This window comes from Crinia signifera, chromosome 1 (assembly GCF_055691185.1).
Source record: "Crinia signifera chromosome 1, ASM5569118v1, whole genome shotgun sequence".
Lineage (NCBI taxonomy): Eukaryota > Metazoa > Chordata > Amphibia > Anura > Myobatrachidae > Crinia > Crinia signifera.
In genome coordinates, this window is record NC_139217.1 from 192,044,916 (window position 1) to 192,066,524 (window position 21,609).

Consider the following 21,609-nt stretch of genomic DNA (forward strand, 5'->3'; position numbering starts at 1 on the left):
AATACTACATACCAGGTGTGTGGAGCGGGAGCAGTAACCAGCTGCTAGAAGGCTGATATCTCTGGTTCTGGGAACAGTAGAGACAAGCTACTAGTGTTCCTCAAAGGGGAAGAGTCCCAGCTTTTGGAATATACCCTCAGAAAAACTCTAAGTCAGACAGAACCTGAAATATCTGACTGGGAATAACAATTAACAGGCTTGGATGGGGACCACTGCTTTGAAGTCAGATATCTCCAGTTCCCAAGGGCCGATTTTTACAATTCTTATACCCATGGAAAGAGGGGACCCTCAGCTTTCAGGTAAGGGCCCTCAGTCTCCTGGGGGGGGGGGGTTCTGGGTACTCAGAAACCCCCCCTGCATGCGCTACTGCAACTTGTTTAATTTTGAAGTCAGACCACTAGCTTGTAGATGTCATACAGTTTAAATAATAGCTACTGATTGGACAAGCTGGTGAGTATGTATCATCCAACCACAGCCTTTTCTGAGAAAGCAACATAGGCAGTGAGAATGCCCTGTGCTCACTTCAGTGTCACTAGAGTGTGGATACAGGTTATCATTCAGGATCATCCTGAATGATACCCTTTAAAGGAGCACAAGCAGTTCCTGTCCCCATATCTAGAATGCATTATAAAAATAAAAGAAATACCCATGTTGGACAGATAATTTACTGAACAGGTAATGCTTTGTGATGGCAAGTAAACAGAGCTTTCCCTACCCATGTCTTAGAGCTTTGATTCCCAACCCTGGTCCTCAAGTACCTCCAACAGTGCATGTTTTCCAGGTCACCTGGCAGGTGCACTCGTTATTCAGACACATTGTAAAAGATCTACAAGTGGAGCTAATTATTTCATTTGTGATTCTGTCAGGAGACCTGGAAAATGTGCACTGTTGGGGGTACTTGTGGACCAGGGTTGGGAACCACTGTCTTTAGAGGAGAGAGCAAGCCAGGTCCTCGAGCCTGCACAATGAAGCTGATGGGGTGAAATTGGTGCATCCCCACAAGAGGTGGCTTGCAGTGTCTCCTCTCACGGGAGAAGCCATAACCCACTTCCGAAGGTGGAGCTGAACTGTATCTACATTATGCCCTGACCCCAACACAGAGAAACACCTGTGATTCATGGGTCCATGGTATTGAAGCAGAGCTAAATTAGCTAATCCTGACATTTAGCTCAACCAACTTCTCACACCGCACGATTGCTGGTGATTATTATACAATACCGCCTGCTTCACTAGGAAGCGGATAGGATGCAGGGGGACTGCCTAATCTTCCGGGGATGCAGGGGTCTACCCCAAAAATTGGGGGCCCTCTGCAGTTTTTGGGACTGCATTGATTGAAGGACAATATAAATAATTAAGAAGGAACAGTGGCTGAAGTAGGCCTTAGAAACATAAAGGGTCAAATGTAGTAGGGTGATATATTTTGGGAGAACTTTTACATTTTTTTAAAGTGGCAATCAAATACATGCCAAAATCATCCTGGGGTGTCGCTTTAATACAATGGGAAAACTCTCCCAAAATCTCTCACTTTCTGATTCTCACACCCTACTACATTTGGCCCATAGGCTAGATTTATCAAAGCTTTGAAAGAAATAAAGTGGGGAGAGAGAGATAAAGTACTAACAATCAGCTGCTGCCATTCTACAGCCTGTCTGCAATCTAGCAGAGAAGTTGATTGGTAACTCTCCATGCTTTGACAACTCTGGGTCATTGTTCAATGTCAAAACAGAAAACTGGAAATCCGATGTGTCATGAAATATCGTCTCAAAGCACTTCAATGGTCTCCTTTTGTTTTTATAAAATATAAAGTGCATCTGGAGTCTACTTTTCTATCATTATTCATGTTTTAGCTCAGACCATGTGTAAGGGTTGTTTGAAGGATGTGGGAATACAATACCCGATTATACCACCTATTTTATGAATACTGGCATGTATTGAGAAGAGTGACAGAATGGGAAATACACATTTCAGTGGGATTACAGTCTCCTAATCCACATTTATCCTCCAGGCCTCTTGCTTTCTGTGTAAATACCAAACGTTACTGGTGTTATAAGAGTTAATATTCAGCTGTAGGGGCTGTAGTGCTCATAGTTATCTACTTGTATAAAAATGTTAATGTGTTTAGCGGCTTTTGAGAATGTTTTTCCCCAGCAGTCATCCAAACACTGACTACATTACGTCACTGTCAAATTAATTTGGCAACACATGCATTTCCCATTGAAGTGGCAGAGACAGATTACACCTGTGGTGAAGAAAACTTTCTACAACAGACTTAAAATAACCAGTAGGTCTACAATGCACACCTCTCTGGCCCTGACATACTGAGCATTTTAGGAGTTGTAAGTTGGCTCATGGCAATGTGTGTAAATTCTGCCATTTCCTGATGTACCACAGCTAGATGAAAAAGCAGCCCTCTGTTAGGTATGCTCATTTTGGGCTTCGTTTAGATTTAGATGTAAATCCATCTGAAAGGTGCAGCTTTGTCTCTTGCCAAAACCATGATGCTCTGCAGGGTGGCAAATGTAAATTGCGCAGACACATTTAGTGCTGGGAGGGTGATGCATCCTAGCTGTACTTCAAAGTATAAATCTTCAGTTGTCATTCACTTTTGAGCTACATGCAAAAGCAGGCAGTCTTTATCTAGCATGCATAAGTGAGCACTAACTTTAAATAAAACAATTCTAAAGCGCAATAGACTCTAAAGCTGGGTACAGACCTGGCCGGAAGGTACGATTTATAAAACAAATTGGTACATTTTTAAATGTGCCCATGCACTAAAGCCAACGGTAGTCCCTTCAGCAAGTGTATGAGACCCCTGTCATATGCGCTGATATTCTCTAGCTATAGAAATGTTATCAATCAACTGTACTGCAGGGTCAATGGTATACGTTTGAGACCAATATAGTTAAATAATATATGGAGGGTACACACTAAACAATGGGCTTATATTGCTCCATTGAATGGCTGATATATAGCTCAGTGTGTACCCAGCTTAGACTCCTGGTTCTCCTAATGTTACAACACTTCCAGCTGTATGCCTAGGACCCCCTGCTCTCTCCATAAGTGTGGTGATTTGGGACCAGGAAGGGCCAGCTTCACAGAAAAGCAGCTGATTGGTCACAGTCGGATTAAGTATCTGCTTTTCCTCTTCCAATGTGCTATGATTGTTTCCTGCAAAAGATTGATCCTTTGTTACCGATCTATTCTAACTTTGGATTTTGCTGCCTTTTCCTTCCATTGCCCTTGGCTTGTCTTTGGATATTCTCTGTCTAGTACTAGTCCTGATTCAGTGATATGATACATATGTGTATGTATGTTTGCATGCCACCACACCTGATTCATCTTTCTTTTGCAAACCCTCACCCTTTCCTGGTCTTTCATAATGTTTGTTACTGCCAGCCTTGACTCAGTTCCATCATCCACGTGTCTACCTTATCAAATGGTATGTATTGAAGCCTCCCACTTCTACAATGCATTGCAGCAGTGATAGTAGCAAACCTGCGTCAGCTCAGTACCAGTAGGTGTAAAAGAAAATCTGGCTGCCATTGGTGATGACCTCTACAAATGATAACAGGGGACTTCTCAATTTTCCAGTGGTATTGTCTGGCAGAACACCCTTCTTTAGGAGTATCTATCATTTGTGCAATGCACACAATACAATGGTCTAGGGGGCTCACATCCTGAACCCATAGACTACTGTATATTGTACTTCTCTCTCCACAGCTGTCAACTTTGGGAAATTGATGCGGACACATTGCCAGAGTCTACTTACAGCATGTTCCTTGGGGGGAGATTAGTATGCATATAGGTCCTCTCCTCCCTCAACTTGTTGCTGCAAGATCCATATAGTTACAATATACAAGATCTACGAGTTCAAGTACTGACTTTTCTGTGCTAGTATTGGTGCCTTGTATTGAATTTTGTTTTTGGCTCTAATTCATCATTGTGTTTTGGTTTATGGCAAAACTATTCTAAAGTGTTTTGGTTCGGATCGAGTTTTTTGGTTTTGTTTTTAAAATATATATAAAATCGGTACTTGTTTCCTAGCAAGGCGCCCAGATTTCCTACGTACGCTCAGTAGTTAATTTAGTTAATTTATTCACTGGACTCTGAGTGAAATTGCATCGCATAGGCCTTTTTTGTGGCGTGAGATGAGATGAGATCTCAGTAGTTCATATGGTAAAACACCTAAAACAGTCACTCGTCACCCCGAAGTGTGGCGAGCCCCGCGAGGGGCGGTGGAATGCATCCTCCGACCTTTTCATACCCCCACTATCCACGTCAGCGTGGAGTTGATTTTATATATTGTGACGAGCGCAGCGAGCCACCGTGCCCGAAGCGTGGCAAGCACCGCGAGGGGACGCGGAATACATGTAAATTAAACTACGTACCCTCACTGCGCTCGCCACAGTATATAAAATCAACTCCACACCGACGTGGATAGTGGGGGTATGAAAAGGTCGGAGGATGCGTTCGGCTGCGCTTGCCATGCTTCGGGGTGAGTTGGAGAGTTGTGCTGTTTTAGGTGTTTTACCATATGAACTACTGAGATCTCATCTCATCTGCGATGCGATTTCACTCAGGGTGCAGTGAATAAATTAACTAAATTATATACTGAGATCGCACACATCGCAAGGCACAAAAAGCCATACGATGCGAAGTGCGATGCGATTTCGCTATGCAGAATAGCCCACTAAGCAAATAGCTTAGTGGGCGCCCTGCTAGGAAACAAGTACCATGAAATCGATAAACATTGATAAAAAATAAATATTTGAAAAAAGCTCATATCACATAATTTGAGCTGTTTACAGGTGATCCAATAACCACGTTCAGGTTTTTAACCCGAGTTCCGAGATGACAATCAACCTGTGCCAGAACCCCAAAGTGATTTGGTACACAATTTGAATCGGAAGCCCTAAGTTTGGGTGTGTATGTATTTCTGGAAAACTGAACCACACATCTCTACTTCTTCCTACAAGGCTCACCATATTGGAGAAGGTCAAAAAACACCATGGCAGTCATCCAATTATCTATTCATGTACTTCTGTGCACTGGGGAAAGAGCCGTTACTACTGCTGGGTAAGTATTGGGGAGGGGGAAATATAAGCTTTTGTGACATTTAAAAATCTTGTGGGCATACAACCTTTTTACATGTCTTTTACATTTGGTATGCACCAGATCCTGCTGTATGTTATTATGCACATATAAACATATAAAGTAGCACAACTAAAATCCAGTGGTTGATAGTGATGATTCTGTGATAGCTTAAAGGTCATGGGAAGCTCCCAAATGCAAGAGGCAGGTGTATCTACCAGGAAAGGGTGCCACAGATTAGCATGTGTACGTGATCATCTCACATGCTACTCTTAGAAATTATCCTTAGCTAGGTATCAACATGACTTTCCTTTATATCCTTTGAATCTCATTTAAATTAAAATACTGTATGCTTAAATAATAAGCACTATTTATCCCAATATTATTTACTGGAGCTTATGTATTAGAAGACACCTTTGCATTCCGCATCATGGGCCTAATTGCAGGATAAAATTGTTCTCAAAATGGACAAAACCATGTTTCACTACAGGTAGGGCAAATGTAACATGTTCAGAGAGTTAGATTTCGGTGGTGGTGTGTTCAAACAAAAATCTAAATTGCAGTGTAAAAATAAAGCAGTTACTATTTTCCCTGCACAGAAACAAAGTAATCTATCCAACTCTAACTTTCTCTGCAAATGTTACATTTGTCCCACCCGCAGTGCACATGGTTTTGTCCATTTTGAAAACAAATTTGTTCGGCGATCAAGTCTGAATTAGGCCTCATGTTTAGAAGATCTCAGTGGCAGCATTATGGGAAATACCTCTGATGTCAATTTTTTATGGTATTTGTTTTAGAATACAGTAACATCACAATTTATTAAGTCAATTTTTACCCTGAATCTGTGGCATATGCCCCTGCCAGCCTGCTTAGCAGTCTCTGTTAATATGCGAATCCACCCTTGTATACAGCATGTGGAAGCTTGTCACACCCACTGTTTTCACATCCGCAGCTGTAATCATTAGTATTTTGAGTTAAACCAGCCCCATGCTTGGTACAAAAGAACCAGTTTAAACAAACGTTCCATCTGCACACTGCAAACGATTAATCAAATCAGCTTACACGCCCATGACACTTCCACAAGACAGAAAAGTTCCATGTGAACATAGTGATCCACTTGCTACATCCATAAGATCATCTGCATGAACATCAGACCAGGCTACTCAGAATGTCTGGCAAAACTGCCCTGCCGAAGCCAGTAAAGCTGCATTCAAGTTACCACAGCTCACGTGTACATACTGTAGTGAAGAAAGCTAGCACACCTCAGGTGTACACATACCCTCCAACATGACCCATTCCATTAGGTACAAAATGCTCTGTTCCTGGACTTTTCTGCCAGTGGTAGTTACAGAGGTGTGGCTCCAGCACAGTCCAATATTCAAAGAGGGGGGTCACATCAACTGCCAGTGAGTCCAGGACAGTGATGTTTGGGGTGGCTCCCCTTTTTGAATATTGGACTGTGCAGCAGGCTCACATCTGCAACTGCCACTGGCAGGGAAGTCCAGGAACAGAGCATTTTGTACCTAATGGAATGGGTCATGTTGGAGGGTATGTGTACATAGTGTAGAAAGCTAGCACAGCTCAGGTGTACATAGTGTAGAAAGCTAGCACAGCTCACGTGTACATACTGTAGTAAAGAAAGCTAGCACAGCTCATGTGTACATAGTACAGAAAGCTAGCACAGCTCACGTGTACATAGTGTAGAAAGCTAGCACAGCTCACGTGTACATACTGTAGTGAAGAGAGCTAGCACAGCTCAGGTGTACATAGTACAGAAAGCTAGCACAGCTCAAGTGTACATAGTACAGAAAGCTAGCACAGCTCAGGTGTACATAGTACAGAAAGCTACAGTAGCACAGCTCACATCAGGGGCCTAAGTTCATCCCAGTTGCCCAGAAAGAAGTTTGAGATTAAATCGCATAGCTTTAAAGAGGCTAATTCTAATACAGCAGGAGGCTTCTGTAGGAGATGTATGTCTGAGGACCAGGGCCGGCTCTACCATTAGGCTGCTTTAGGCAGCTGCCTAGAGCGCCAGGATCTGGGGGGAGCCACCAAGTCTGCCTATCAAAAAATAAAGGATGTCTATGAGGATCCTTGTTGTACTTAATGCAGATGGCTGCTGTGGAACATCTAAGACCTCACCTCGATACTTTCCCTTGAGGCATACTTCCCTACTTTGCTGCCCCCTCCTCCTTGCACTTTGTTGTGGGTGGCAAAGGTAGGCCTTCAGGAAAAGTGCGGCTGGGAGGACCACCTGACTTTTGGGAGCCTACCTGCCTTTCTGGAATGTTAGGCAAGTATGCCTTAAGGGTTTGGAAATTGGGTATTGGTGGCAGTATGGGTGTGGGGGGGGGGGGTAGGTTGAAGTTTTGCCTAGGGTGCTGAGAAGCCTTACACCGGCCCTGCTGAGGACGCAGCATCGGTTTGCGATGACTACAGGCACCGGTCAGCCTGTGTGAGCTAAACCTTACTGGGAGTAGGATCCAGATATCAGGGTCCAGGATGCCTGGACACGCCCCCGTTTTGAATAACAGCGCTAAGTGATGCCCCCCCCCCCCCCAAGCATGTCAATCATGATACTGCTGACAGGGGCTGCAAGCAACATCACTAGACCCACATGCACAGAACCTGAAGTATCTGTACGCAAACCATTAGGTTTGTGTATAGATATGAATCATTATCAGGCCCATAGTGTGGACTGCTGGTGAGTTACTGCACACATACACTGAAGCATAGGAGGGAATACTCTACATTCAGCTGTATGGCTCACAGAATCTCTTTGCTGTTCCTGAAAAAGATATATCACTTTCTTCTCTGCCTGAATTTTATATCCAACAATAATCCTATTCGAAACAATCTTTCAAGTTTTCTCCATTAATAATGATGTTAACACCCTGTAAAACACTGTGAGAACTTTCTATTTGGTATTAGGGTAGGTTTCCACATGGCACAGATCACTAGAGACAGACTAAAGCCAGACTTGGCTTATATCCCAGAGTACTGAAAATGCGCTACTCTGCTTTTCTAAGGCAACTGAAGCTATAAAACCAACATTGCCCTGCCCGTTCCATGATGAGCACTGACATTGGCTACACTCAGGGTGATTTACAATGCAATGAAAGGAATATTGATAATAATTAGCCTATTTATTAACAGAGGCACAGTAATAAAGATGCACCTTAAGCTGTGGAAGTTTCAGTGACAGGTTGTGCTGGCAGACGCTATATGGCTGCTTTGCCATAATAAATATAAAAAAGAAAGTTACGGTTAATGAATTATTACTTGTTGTAAAACTATACTCAAATTCCAAACACATTATACAGTATTTACTATTTATTGACTTTTGTTATCAGAATCTTTTTTTTAAAGGATACTCTTCATTACCTTAACTGAAAACCATTTATGTAGGTCAGACATATTGACTCAAACTTATGTTTGAAATGCTTACCTTCCTTACGGTTAACCTATATTGAAATGGCTTTGATAGTCCCATTAATTGGTTTGGAATGTTGTCATTTTATTATTGTATCATTGGGGTTGACTTAAGACTAACCCACGAGTGAGTGCAAATAAGTGCAGCACAGTTGTAGCTCTGAACTGGTTGATTTTTATTAGCTGAACCATAGGGCTACATACAAAAATCTGTGGAGTAAATGTACTACTATGGAGGTTCTATTTAATGTGCAATGTTGAAGATAACAGAATGCTATTGGTTGCTATTGGCAACATCCTACATATGAAGCATCCCTTGTCCTTGCCCGGTACCCGCCAGAACGCCCCCTCTGGCAGGCTCCGGCAGACAGGGACTCCATTAAATGGGATGCGTGTGCGTCTCATGCGCACGCACGTCCCAGTCTCTCAGCGGCTGGGCGCCGGGACCCTGCCTGTCTCCGCTACAGGGAGACGGGCAGGGTTAGGGATGGTGCGGGGAGGTGGGGGAAGCGTCGGATGGGGGTGTCGGGGACCTGGGGGGAGCTCCGTTGCCACCGTGTGCGCACCCACTGGCGGGGGCTGGTGATAGTTTTGCCAGCCCCTGCCTGAATGAGGGGCGCTTCATCTGTATCTTCAATAGAACTTTCATCTTAGTAAATTTACCCCTGTGAGCCTGGGGCAAGATTGGGAGGTGCTGCAGAAATGGCCCGCAATGTGCCTATTACATGTTTTCTACCATATTACTAAATATTGCATTATAACAAGTAAACTTTCTTCAACTTAAAAATAAACCTATTCCTCAAGAGTTTATTTTTGGTGGAATAAAACAGACTTTTTGACTACATGCGATTCACTCTATAACTTATAACCTCCCATAAACTGGCCTACTGTATTTGGGTTCTTTTTTGTGATTGCACTAATCAATCACAGGAAAAGAACCCAAATTGCAGGTGACTGACAGCGGGTCTGATGCAATGCGCGGCCCCCTGCTCATCGCACCAGACCCTCTGAGTCGCCCCTGCTGCAGAAGCAATCTCTCTGATTGCTTCTGAGCCAGGCCAGCTTGGCAAGGCTTCCTGCCGCCCGAGAAGATCCTGCGTGCAAATTCTCCAAAGGGAGAAGTCACTGCAGTGTATGGGGGCCATAACACAGAGAAACATAGCAAATAAGCACAAACAATGTAATATATACCAACCAGCAGGTATTGTTGACTGAGTCCTCTGGGCAGTGGTGATGACAGTAACATGACAGCATCCTTGGTGGAGGGGCAGGTGCTGTACTCTCTGGGTCCTCTTTCCTGCTGCTGTCCACATTGAGCTTTGCTGAGCTCCTCAGAAGCATGTTATCAAAGAGATTCGCTGAAAGGGAATCGGATAAATAATAAAGATCTAGGCGGAAAGCCAATTCCTGGACACATATAAAATATACTAAAAAGAAAGCAAATAATTTCACAGTAAGTTAAACTTTGGATTTCCATGAAGAGAGACACAAGCTCCTAAAGATTACCACATGAACTTCTAACACTGAAAATCCTAAAATATGTGCAGTACCACTTTTCCTGACTCACTTATTATAACCACAGCTACATAAATGCCAAGAGATAGTACTAATACAATATCCATGGCTGAATGGAAATACTTAAATAAAAGGACACAAGGAATATCCAATAACATGGCTGTGTTATCAGCATACTGTATGCCAAAATCTAATATGCAAGAAACATGAAGGTCTATGAAGATACCAATGAGCTCATTAATGGATAGCTGAGAAGTCACGGCATAGAATTACTGTACAAAACATTCTAAACATTCTAAACATTCTAAAGAGCAGAACAACGTCAGTACAACTGGTCTGTGATTTCCTCCTACAAAAATATTAACATACTTGATGGAAAAAAGTATTCAAAACCTTTACACTTTTGTTACACTACACCCAGCATCACATTCTTGCATTTTATTGCACATAATTTATGGTATTTTAAACAAAATAAACGGTACTTTTTCATTGCATTGCATTGCATCACATCACATCACATCGCATGCAATATAGTGGCATACAGTACAATGCAATGCAATGCAATGCGATTTTTCATTGTAAAGACCCAATTTTTAATTGTATAGTCACCCATGGGTGATTTCATACCCCCACTATCCAACTACGCATTGAGTTGATCTTATATAGTGTGGCGAGCGCAGCGAGCCACCGAGCCCAAAGCGTGGCGAGCGCAGTGAGCCCCGCGAGGGGCCGCAGAATACATGTAAAGTTATCCACGTCCGCTTGCCACGCTTCGGGCTCGGTGGCTCGCTGCGCTTGCCACACTATATAAGATCAACTCCATGCGTAGTTGGATAGTGGGGGTATAAAATCACCCATGGTTGACTATACAATTAAAAATCAGGTCTTTACAATGAAAAATTGCATTGCATTGCATGCCTTTAGTAGTGGCATGCAATGAAAAAAATCGGGAGCCCAGATAATACAGTACCAAATAAACATTTCCAAACAGTGGCATAACTATAAATTGTGCTCCCCCCTGCCAAAAAGTTTGTGCCCCCCCCCCCCCCCCCCGGGCTCCTCTCCAGCGTGTTTTCCCATGTGAGGTGATGACGTCACGCGCATAACCGAGAAGCTGAAGTACGCTAGAGGAAGAGAAACCAGCAAACACTGCTGATTCAATTGAATCAGTGGGGGGATTTGTTGTCTCTGCCATGGCCGCACCCGCGCTGCGGCTGACTCGCCTCCGGTGCTCAGCTAGTAGGCAGTGGCAGGCAGCAGCATGTCAGTGTGTCCAGCGGGTGCTGGCGCCCACACAGACCCCACTGTGGATTGCTCCCCCAAGCGGCAGCTGGGGCTGCCTTACAGTAGTTACGCCACTGTTTCCAGAAGAAGGAAGATGGATCATACTTACCTAGGTTTTCACTTTGGAGGTGGGGACAAAGCTTGATATAATCAATCCCCGCCCCATTACAGCAAATGACATGAATTGAGAGTCTACTAGAATAGGATGGTGCTAAAATGACAAATTATGAGATTTATAGAATATAAGCCCCCTCCCCAAAGATACGCTACGGCCGTAATTAACTAGTGAAGGAGTGGTATTTCGTGGTGGGGGGGGGGGGGCCTGCTTCTGATTAGTTTGGTCCCCCACGCATTTGCACGGTGGACCAATGTTTATCTACTGCGCATGTGCATAATGGTTTATGCACATGTGCAGGGTCCCTGGGCGAACAGGCTTAGCGATTGAGCCGTTTGCACAGAGCGTTGCTGCCTGGGGGCGGCAGAGTCAGGTGTCACCCATGGGAACGCCCAGCTTTTCATGAGTGTCCTCATGGGAGTGCAGGCATGCCTGGATGGGTGGCTGCCCACCCTGTCTTCTGGCAGAATCCCGCAAATAAAGTCAGTATCCACTGTCTTATATTTGCGAGCCCTGGAGAAATTGCTGACGTCGAATGATTTTTCTGGCTGTAGTCACATGCATGGGGATGTGTCTTCATGGCATAGTTGCAAGGGTATACGACTGCTGGGGGCCACGATTCGCTGGGGTGGTGCAACAACTGCTTGGTAAGCTACAAGTTTACCGAGCAGATCAGGATGAGGACCTATATGTAGGAACGGACCATCACTTGAAATTTGGTATTAAAGAGAGACTCAGACACTTTAACATTATGTGGTGAAGGATGAGAATAATAATTTCATTTTAACTTGGGGGAAATGTTCTTGCTGATCACTGAGAAATGCCAGGAATTTATTAATACACATAGGGGAAGGAGAAATGTTATATTTACAACAGATATAAACAGGGCTATTTTTGTGCAGGCTCTAGCAGGAACTGTGGCCCTTATTCTAGTTCACTCTTTCTGACAAAATATTTCTTAGATGGACAAAACCATGTGCACTGCAGGTGAGGCAGGTGTAAAACCCCACCCAAATCTAATTATCTCTGCACAAGTAACACCTGCCTCACCTGCAGTGCACATGGTTTTGTCCATCTAAGAAATATTTTGTCAGAAAGAGTGAACTAGAATAAGGGCCACAGTTCCTGCTAGAGCCTGCACAAATATAGCCCTGGATATAAATGCATACAATAGAACAGTTTCCGTTCCACCTAAAATTCTGATTTAGGCAAGACATTCCTACAATCATGTCCTGTGAACAGATGAAGGGACAGGTACACAGAACAATTATTGGGTGAGAACCATTAAATACCCTCTGCAATTGTGGTCCCAACCCCTCTTGGCATAGCCACACCCCCTGTGCATGACTTGCCCCATCTCCTTCGATATGTATCCCAGTTTGGTCCACTGTAGTTTGTACATTTGTGGGATTTTTTACCATTGTCAAAACAGCCAACAACCACTTTGTTGTGGAGCAGTGTAAATGTTTTGCTCCATTTCTAGTTTGTCACACAAATAAACATGGTTTGGGGAAAATTAGGAGTAGTTTGCATGACTCTGTATAACATTTCCTTTTTTTTTAAATCTGTAAGTGTGGCAGATAGATAGGAACAAACCACGAATGTAAAATGGTAATGCACTGCTCAAGCTCTGCCTGTTATATACCCATAAAGGTATCTTTCTACCCATAAAGATACCTTTATAGTTATATAACCACTTTGGGTACTTATGTAATATCTGGGCTCCCGTTTTTCTTATGAGACCGCGTCCCCTCGCGGGGCTCGCTGCGCTCGCCACGCTTCGGGCACGGTGGCTCGCTGCGCTCGCCACACTATATAAAATCAACTCCATGCGTATTTGGATAGTAGGGGTAGGAAAAAATGGGGTGTATTTAACATGGGAGCCCAGATAATACATAAGTACCCCACTTTGTTTACTGTATGTAAGCTCATGTAAGCATGCTTTTTGGTTCCACAAGGGTGAATCACGGGTGTGGATGCATTCTGGACTTTCCTTGTTGGCAAACCCATTAATATCATATACACATCCCTATTTGCTGGTCCTTGGAAGGGGTGTAATATCGATCCTATGAGATATTTTATTGTGCATATTACATACTTGCCGACTTTGGAGCTGCCCTCTCCGGGAGAGGGCGGCCAGCTCTGTTATGCAGGGGGGCGGGGCCATCGCCGGGAGTATAAAAAAATCTGGTTTGAGGGCGGAGCCACAGACAGGTTGTCCTGTTAGCCAGCCCACCCACCGTGCAATGCCAGTATTTCAGGCATTATACTGCGGGGGCGGCGCTAAAATTACAGTGATCGCGTCACTTTACCCACTGACCCCCCCCCACACCACCACCAAAGGGCGGTTCGCAGGAGATGGAGGGTAATGTGGGAGGGTTGCCCCCCGGAAAGGGAGGGGAGGGGGACCGATTTCCGGGACCCTCCTGGCCATTCCGGGAGGGTAGGCAACCCTGGCATATTACCATTCACCATTGCAAATTTTGTGTGTTTATTTTATATATACATGGCTCTGTCCTGATCCTCTCTATGAACTCATAGGGGGACTGAAATCTATTGAGATCTGAGCTACCTTGGATAAAGCATGAAAAGACATTGGGTTGGCACATATATATCTTTAATATTTTTTTTTTTTATTGTGACCCTTGGTTCAGTAGTGACCTTTTTATTGATATTTGCTGCCTACTTTGGAGCCCTTGTCATTTCTATACACTGTTCTCCCTTTAAAAATGCAGATGTGACTGAATAAACACAGACATGCCAAAGTATTTTAGGGGAGGGTATACTATAGCGAGGCGGGGTCTACCTGATCCCTGGCCGCTGCTAATTCGCTACTGTGCGATCAGGTCTGAAACAGGCCCTTAGTACATACAAGTCTGGGCGCATAAAATATGTGGGTAAACAGAAGTGAATCATGTTCCTCACCACATAACTGGAAGGATAACTTTGAATCACAACTTATTTAATTCAATATATATTTTTTTTAAATCTCAGTAACAAACTTTTGGCATAGGGGTGCCGTCTAAAATACTCTGATATTGTAGGGTGCCGTGATTTAAAAAGTTTGGAACCACTGCTATAGGGATATTGGTAGGGAAAACTATTGTTAAGTTAGACAACATATGGTAGGACATATGTGTAAAACTAAAACGTGTGAAAAGCAATTAAAGTGTTCAACTACTCTTCAGTTACACATAAAATTGCATTCAATTGCATATCTGTGATATGCTCCACACTTGTACCTCCGTTAATATGCCTCATCTAAGTGTGTTTTATTGGCATGTAAACATCTGCGTGCTGCCATCCTTCTCATGACTTTAAAGCAATTAATCGTCCCACTTAATTGTCTATTTGGCAATTATACATGACCATTACTAGATCAGATATATTATCACCTATCCAGTAGCTTCAAGAACATGACAAGTCATAAACCATGAAAAAGCCTATTTAAAAAATAAGGGTATTCATGTCTCTCTTTGCATAAAAAGAATTAACACTTGATTGTGATACTTTTGAAATGAGGCCTATATAAATGAACAGGAACAGATGTTGTGTTTCTGGGTCAGTGGAACATACCCTTTGCTATAATTTCTCTTTCAGTAAGTAGTCACAAAGCTGGTTTTGTGACTATACAACATTGTTATTCATGGATAGTGAATGAACTTTTAAAATAAGTTCCAGTCAGAGATTTTCAGACATCTGGCTCATAGGGTGGCAAAGTTAAATAACAACATTAATAGTAATACAGACCAAAAAGCATAGGTCTGTGTTTTCATCTGACATTACGGCTCTTGGATGAAATTTAATGTCATCCACTCCTCCAGACAGCTTTTGGGAAGAGAAGTGATAGATCACAGCCTCCTGTCTAACATAAATATCAGAAATGAGACAATTGGGGAAAAAAAAAAGTAAACGCAATAAAAAGCCATTTATGTAAGGGTACAGTGGGAATTATTCATTACATTTCATTTTTTATTAAATTAGATTTGGGGGGAGTCACACAGGCACGATTTCCAGTCAGGTAGTCTGGAGAGATGCATCAGATGGTGCAGATACTGTTATCCTCATAAGTTTCATGAGGTAACATTGAGGTAAAGTTTCTTAGACGTTAATGCTATACTCAGCCATGGAAATTATGAGGCTTATGATTAAACAACATCCATATAAGAATCAAACTATTGGCTTGATTCAGAGGGTGTTGGATTGAGCATTGCTGCTGCTTACCTTAAAGATGCATAGATATGGTAATGCAGCAGCAGGGTGTCTGGTATAAGTAGTGCAGTACAGATATAATGTATGCGCAAAGTACTGCCCGACTCTATTTTGTGCTTAATGGGGTCTTCACCACTGCCCACAATAGTGGTAAATTTACTAAAGTGTAGGCTTTTAGAAGTGGAGATGTTGCCAATGGTAACCAATCAGATTCCACTTAACATTCATCCAGCACCTAATAGAAGATAATAGCTAGGATTTGGATGATACTGGCAATATCTCCACTTCTAAAAAAAATGCAGCTGGGTAAATATATCCCATAGTCTTGCTAGTGGTGAGAACACCATTGAAACAAATTTTCACAGGTTGAACTATATGGACGCAAGTCTTTATTCAGCCTCACCTACTATGTAACATAATTTTTTTGTGCTCTGTTTTTTCACCTGGTCTATCTGTTTGAACCCTGTCTATTTTATGGTTTGTTTATACAATTGAAATAGCACTATATAAATAAAAAATAATATCTATTTTTTATTCAGGCAGACAATATTCTATGTAATTACTGGAATTCTCTAAAGGCCCCCCTACATTTGTCCGACTTGTCATAAGGATAAGTCGGACCCGATTGTCCCAGCAGCTCCCCGGGAGGGATCACATGCGATATCACATGCAACTCCCGGGGAGCTGCAGGGACAATGGGAGCGGGGGGCAGCAGCGGGGTTATGTCCGCGACCAGAGAGCGGGGGGGGGGGCGGCGCAGGGAGCCGGGCAAGAAGCCGCTGGGAAGGGAGCAGGGGGGGTGGCGCAGAGTACCAGGGAGCCGGACAGGAGAAGACGATGCAGCAGCAGCGCGAGTGGCGCGAGCAGCAAACCACTTCCAAAAAAAGAAAAAGCTGCAATTGTATATCACCCTCCTCCACAATCACGGTGACAGCAGTGTGTGGGGAGGGGGTGCAGCAAGGGGGACGCTTGCTCCCGTAACATTCAGAGTGGAGGGCGTCAACGGGAGCCCAAGCATCTCCTGTCCTTGCAGTTCCTGCTTTGCCTCTGTCCTCTGGCTCACACAAGGGGCTGGGAAACATACAGAGAAGGGAGGGGGCAGGCAGAGGGACATCCAGTTAATGGGGGGTAGAGTGGGGGACATACAGTGAAGGAGGGTCAAGCTGGGGGACATACAGTGAATGGAGGCAAAGATGGACATTTAGAGAAGGGGGGGCAGGCTGTGGGACATAGTGAATGGGAGTCATACAGTGAATGGGGGCAGATTGGGGGACATACAGTTAAGGAGGGTCAGGCTTTGGGACATACAGTGAATGGAGGGTCAGGCTTTGGGACATACAGTGAATGGAGGCAGTGATGGACATTCAGAGAAGGGGGGACAGGATGGGGGACAGAGTGAATGGGTGCAGAGTGGGGAACATACAGTGAATGGTGGACATACAGTGAAGGAGGAGCAGGCTGGGGGACATACAGAGAAAGATGGTCAGGCAGGGGAATATACAGTGAAGGGGGCAGAGTGGGGGGACATACAGTGAATGGGGGCAGGCTCGAGGTAATACAGAGAAGCGGGGCCAGTCTAGGGAATATACAGTGAAGGGGCAGGCTGGGGACATAAAGTGAATGGGGGCAGAGTGGAGGACCATTCTGATGTGATTAATGATTCAAAGAATGTCAGGCTGAATGGTCGGCCCCCACCCTTTTCACCTCACCAAAACTGGCCCTCGTCTCAAAAAGTTTGGACACCCCTGCTCTAAGACATACCCTTTAAGTATTTAAACAAAAGCATATTGCGCATGAAGGATATATAGTTTGTACGCTATAGAGTAACAGCACATTGGATTTATTATGTACAGTAGTATCAGGTGAACTATGCAGGTGTTAGATAGGATTTCTGGAAGGTCACCTCTAGATCTGGAATGTCAAGGAGATTCCTGAATGTGGTGGAATCCTGCCATTCTATAAGTGTGCGGCAGGAACATAATCAACCACCAAGGGGGGACGGATGATGGCAAATATTATGCAGGTGAAAAAGTGAAGGCCCTGTAGGATCAATGTATAATGTTTTTGAATATTCACCACATTATGCCATTCATTTATTTTTAGAAAAAAAAAATCTTGTGACAATCTGGATAACTCATTGCTATATATATATATATATATATATATATATATATATATATATATATATATATATATATATATATATATATATATAGAGAGAGAGAGAGAGAGAGAGGGAGAGAGAGAGAGAGAGAGAGAGAGAGAGAGAGCAAGGGCTGTACAAAGAACTATACTCTGGAATGCATAGAATTACCCAAAGCAATTTCATTTGTAATATCTGTATTTTTACAGACTCTCAATGTCTCTTAAGAAGTGCAGGTTATTCACACACATCGTTCATAGTCTTCCCAAGTGTGAATAAGATTCTGACATCATGGAGGTCTGTACCTCAACAAATTTCAGTGAATCATTGAGGTACTGGCTTTCCTCATCTGTATGAGCTGAGACAAGGCCTGGCTACATTCAGGGAAGCAGTTATGCAGCTTTTTTATATAGCACATTTATTGTGCTATTAGAAAATGGGAATGAAATAAACATATTGAGCAATAACATATATAGGCATTTACCTAGGATCACTTTATATTTCCAATCTGCCCTGGGTCTCAAGATGCTACAAAAATGGTAAAGTCTAATACATTGGAAAACATGAACACAACTATATGAAGCTTTTTTCACAGTATGGATCATGTATTAGAACTGAGGACATGGGGAAGTATTATTATGTTGGGAGACTGAGGAGGACCACAAGTGATATGACAGGAAGCAGCCAAGAGATAGGAAATTGCACATACATAGCATATGCCCTATGCGTGTTGCCATTTGATCTGAAATCCAGAAATATATTGCATACAAATCATGCTTGTGCTTCCCTGCCCTAGAGACTTGCCTCAGTCTTTTAGGATTCTATTAACAAGAAATGCTGGCAAGGAAACGAGCCTCAACACATAAATCAATTTAAACAAAATGTATTACACAATGGCAACAGGTTGACTGTAACTTATCAATTTATTAAGAATACTATTTAAGATCAAATAGCTATTAGAAATTTGTAAGGAGGTGAATTATATAGTTATCTGCTGTCTACGTACAGTATCTTAAAAGACTTCTGGTATCCAAAGAAATAGGATAAATTTACTAAAGCTTCCAAAAATTATAAGAGGTGATAGCCCATAGCAACCAATCAGATTCTGTCTTTCATTTTCTAGGATGCAATAAAGAAGAGGATCTCCAGGATCCCACACAGGCTCATTCATTACTCAATGACACATTTTAAAAGATCCACAGGTGGAGCTAATTATTTCACTTGTGATTCCGTGAGGAGACCCGCAAAACATGCACTTGACATGCACCTGAGGACTGACTTTGAGAACCTGTGCAATAAAGAAATGACAGAATCTGATTGGTTTTCTTTTGGGCAAAAGCAATCTTTTGATTTTTTGGAAGCTTTATTAAATATACTCCTAAGTTCAAGGGAGAGCTTTGCTCTAGCTAGGATTTAACAGTATCTACATAAGAAACAGTTCCTTTTGGACAAATACCAGTTACTTATAGGACACAACTCATTGTTCTAGTGCTACCTTTTCTCCACTGCAGGAGATCATTGTACTTCCTGCCCTACCAAAGGGCTTATTCTCAACTGTGGTAGAGTGTGAACTGTGTGATTGCAGCTGCAGCTGACTGGAGCCTCCAATGCACTGGCTCATGTATGGCTCCATGCAAGGGTACTATATGGCACAGCTGTGAGAAGCTGCTAGTCAGCAGGTCAGTGGGGTTCCTTAACGTACGCGTTTTGCTCCTAAAGCTCTCTGCTATGTGTGAAATGCGTTAGTGAGGGATCCCCGCTGACCTCCTGCCTCTTACTCAGCTGTGTCATTTTGGACACTTGCACAGAGATATACTTCAGCCGGGACAACAAGGGCTCCAGTCGGCTGCAGCCATGATCACCCAGTTCATACTCCCACAGCATAGAATCATCCCTTTGGCCGGGCAGGAAATACAACTGTCTTCCCCAGTGGGTTCTCAAAGATTTCAAAATATATTGAATTTTTATAAAAAATATTATTATATCAATGCATTCTGTTAAAAAAAGAGAAAATATACAAATGTAAATGACCTTTAATGCAATTGAAGTTGGTATTTTAATGATGAGAATATCTTATTTCATAGTGAAAAATCCTTCTAGTTACTTTCATCGCAGACATTGATATGTCTTATAAGCTAGTGAAGTGGTGCGTAACATTACATCACATTTATTTAAGGTGTTATATTTCACTTCAATAAACTTGGTCCTCTTCTCCTTGTGATTGCTTGGCAGTCAACACAAATGAATAAAATACACTTGTAGAAAAAGGATCTGACTGGTAAACAGTGATAATCACTAGTCAAACACTGAATGCTTCCCCGAAACACCTTTCATACAAACTATTCAATATGGAGATGGTGATGATGCAAACCCTCATCTATTATACAAACAAAAGAAATTAAGTGACTGTCAACTGGAACGATGCAGCAAATATGTTGTGCAGATCCAGACAAGCGAACAGCAGTCTGACTGGATAGGATAAGCAGCAATGTAATCTGAAGCTCACCATGGCTTCCCTTTGATATCTGACCTTTACAGACACATCTGAGCTTTGAAACAAGTGTGTGTGAAAGCATTTTAGTGAGCACCATACTAGCGTGTGAGGTGAGAAAGGCTGCAGCCCTAAAAATAGGCCAGTTATGGATTTATTTCCTGAATAAGAACTAAAGCAACACTACAGAGAGGATGTCATTTTTCTCAGAATGTAATCCATCCATCCATCCATCCATCCATCCATCCAGGGGTCCCTACCGTTGGTGACACAAGGTGTGGGAGGCCATTATGTCAGTGATTAAAAAAGGGGTGTGACCTCCTACACCAGGCATGTCCAAACTGTGGCCCTCCAGCTGTTGTGAAACTACACACCCCAGCATGCTTTGCCATAGTTTTAGCATTCCCTAATAGCAAAACTATGGCAAGGCATGATGGGACTGAAACTGTAGTTTCACAACAGCTGGAGGGCCATAGTTTGGACATGCCTGTCCTACACTGTAACCCGGAGTTGGCACTTTATTGTCACCCGTCGGCAGGGGTGAGACCCAGGTGCAGCTAGCAGGGCCGCCAATAAAGGGGGTGTTGTGGTTACAGCTGTCCCGGGCCCAGGCCTCTGAAGTGGCCAGGCAGCTCATTTTGCCCACTGCAACCCCCCGGACTGCCTCTGCTGCACTACGCTCAGCAGTGCACCGAACAAAGCAGGTCCCGGAGCACAGGCTTTTTCACCCCAGGACACTGGCGGCCAATTAAAATGCTGCACCGGCTTTGGAGCCAATCAGAGCTTGCCTACTGGCAGCCAGGCAGAGCGGCTGTGGGTACGTGAGCTCTGGTTGGCTCACCGTCCGGTGCTGTATTTTAATTGGCTGCCGGCATCCTGAGTTGAAGAAGCCTGCGCTCCTGGACCTCCAGGCTGCAGCTCAGCTGAAGAAGAGATGGGGAGCAGGAGCCGGGCCCCAAAACTCCTGATGACAGCCCTGGCGGCTAGCACCCCCGTTGTGACACCACTGCATCCATCTTTAAACATGCCCTATTCTCTAGTTCATTAAAGTTATAGGTTTAATTAATCTCATCTAAGAAGACATTATTTGCCATTTGCCATACAATATTTTCTATCACTGGAAACCAAATACTAATATTGCATACTAATGAATGCAAAACACAGCAGCTACATTACTATAGTATTAGCATAAATAATTAAATTGCAAACTGCCAGTCAGAAGCAGCATCCACATTCATGGTCATCTTCCTCATAAACATCAGCTTGCCTATTGCACCAGGATTTGAGCACCTGCAAGTGATTACCACCTAATACAGTAGATGGATA

At 43.3% G+C, this 21,609-nt stretch overlaps 1 protein-coding gene across 11 annotated transcripts in view; it reads right to left on the bottom strand.

Annotated features, from left to right (window-relative positions):
* Positions 1–21,609, bottom strand: part of BMPR1B (bone morphogenetic protein receptor type 1B) — a 451,702-nt gene that overhangs the window by 52,845 nt on the left and 377,248 nt on the right. For all 11 annotated transcript variants that reach the window (XM_083179085.1, XM_083179084.1, XM_083179077.1 and 8 more), the window contains one exon: positions 9,719–9,881. In XM_083179085.1, the coding sequence (XP_083035211.1) occupies positions 9,719–9,864 (146 nt within the window). In that variant the 5' untranslated portion in view covers positions 9,865–9,881. The remainder of the gene's footprint in view (positions 1–9,718; positions 9,882–21,609) is intronic.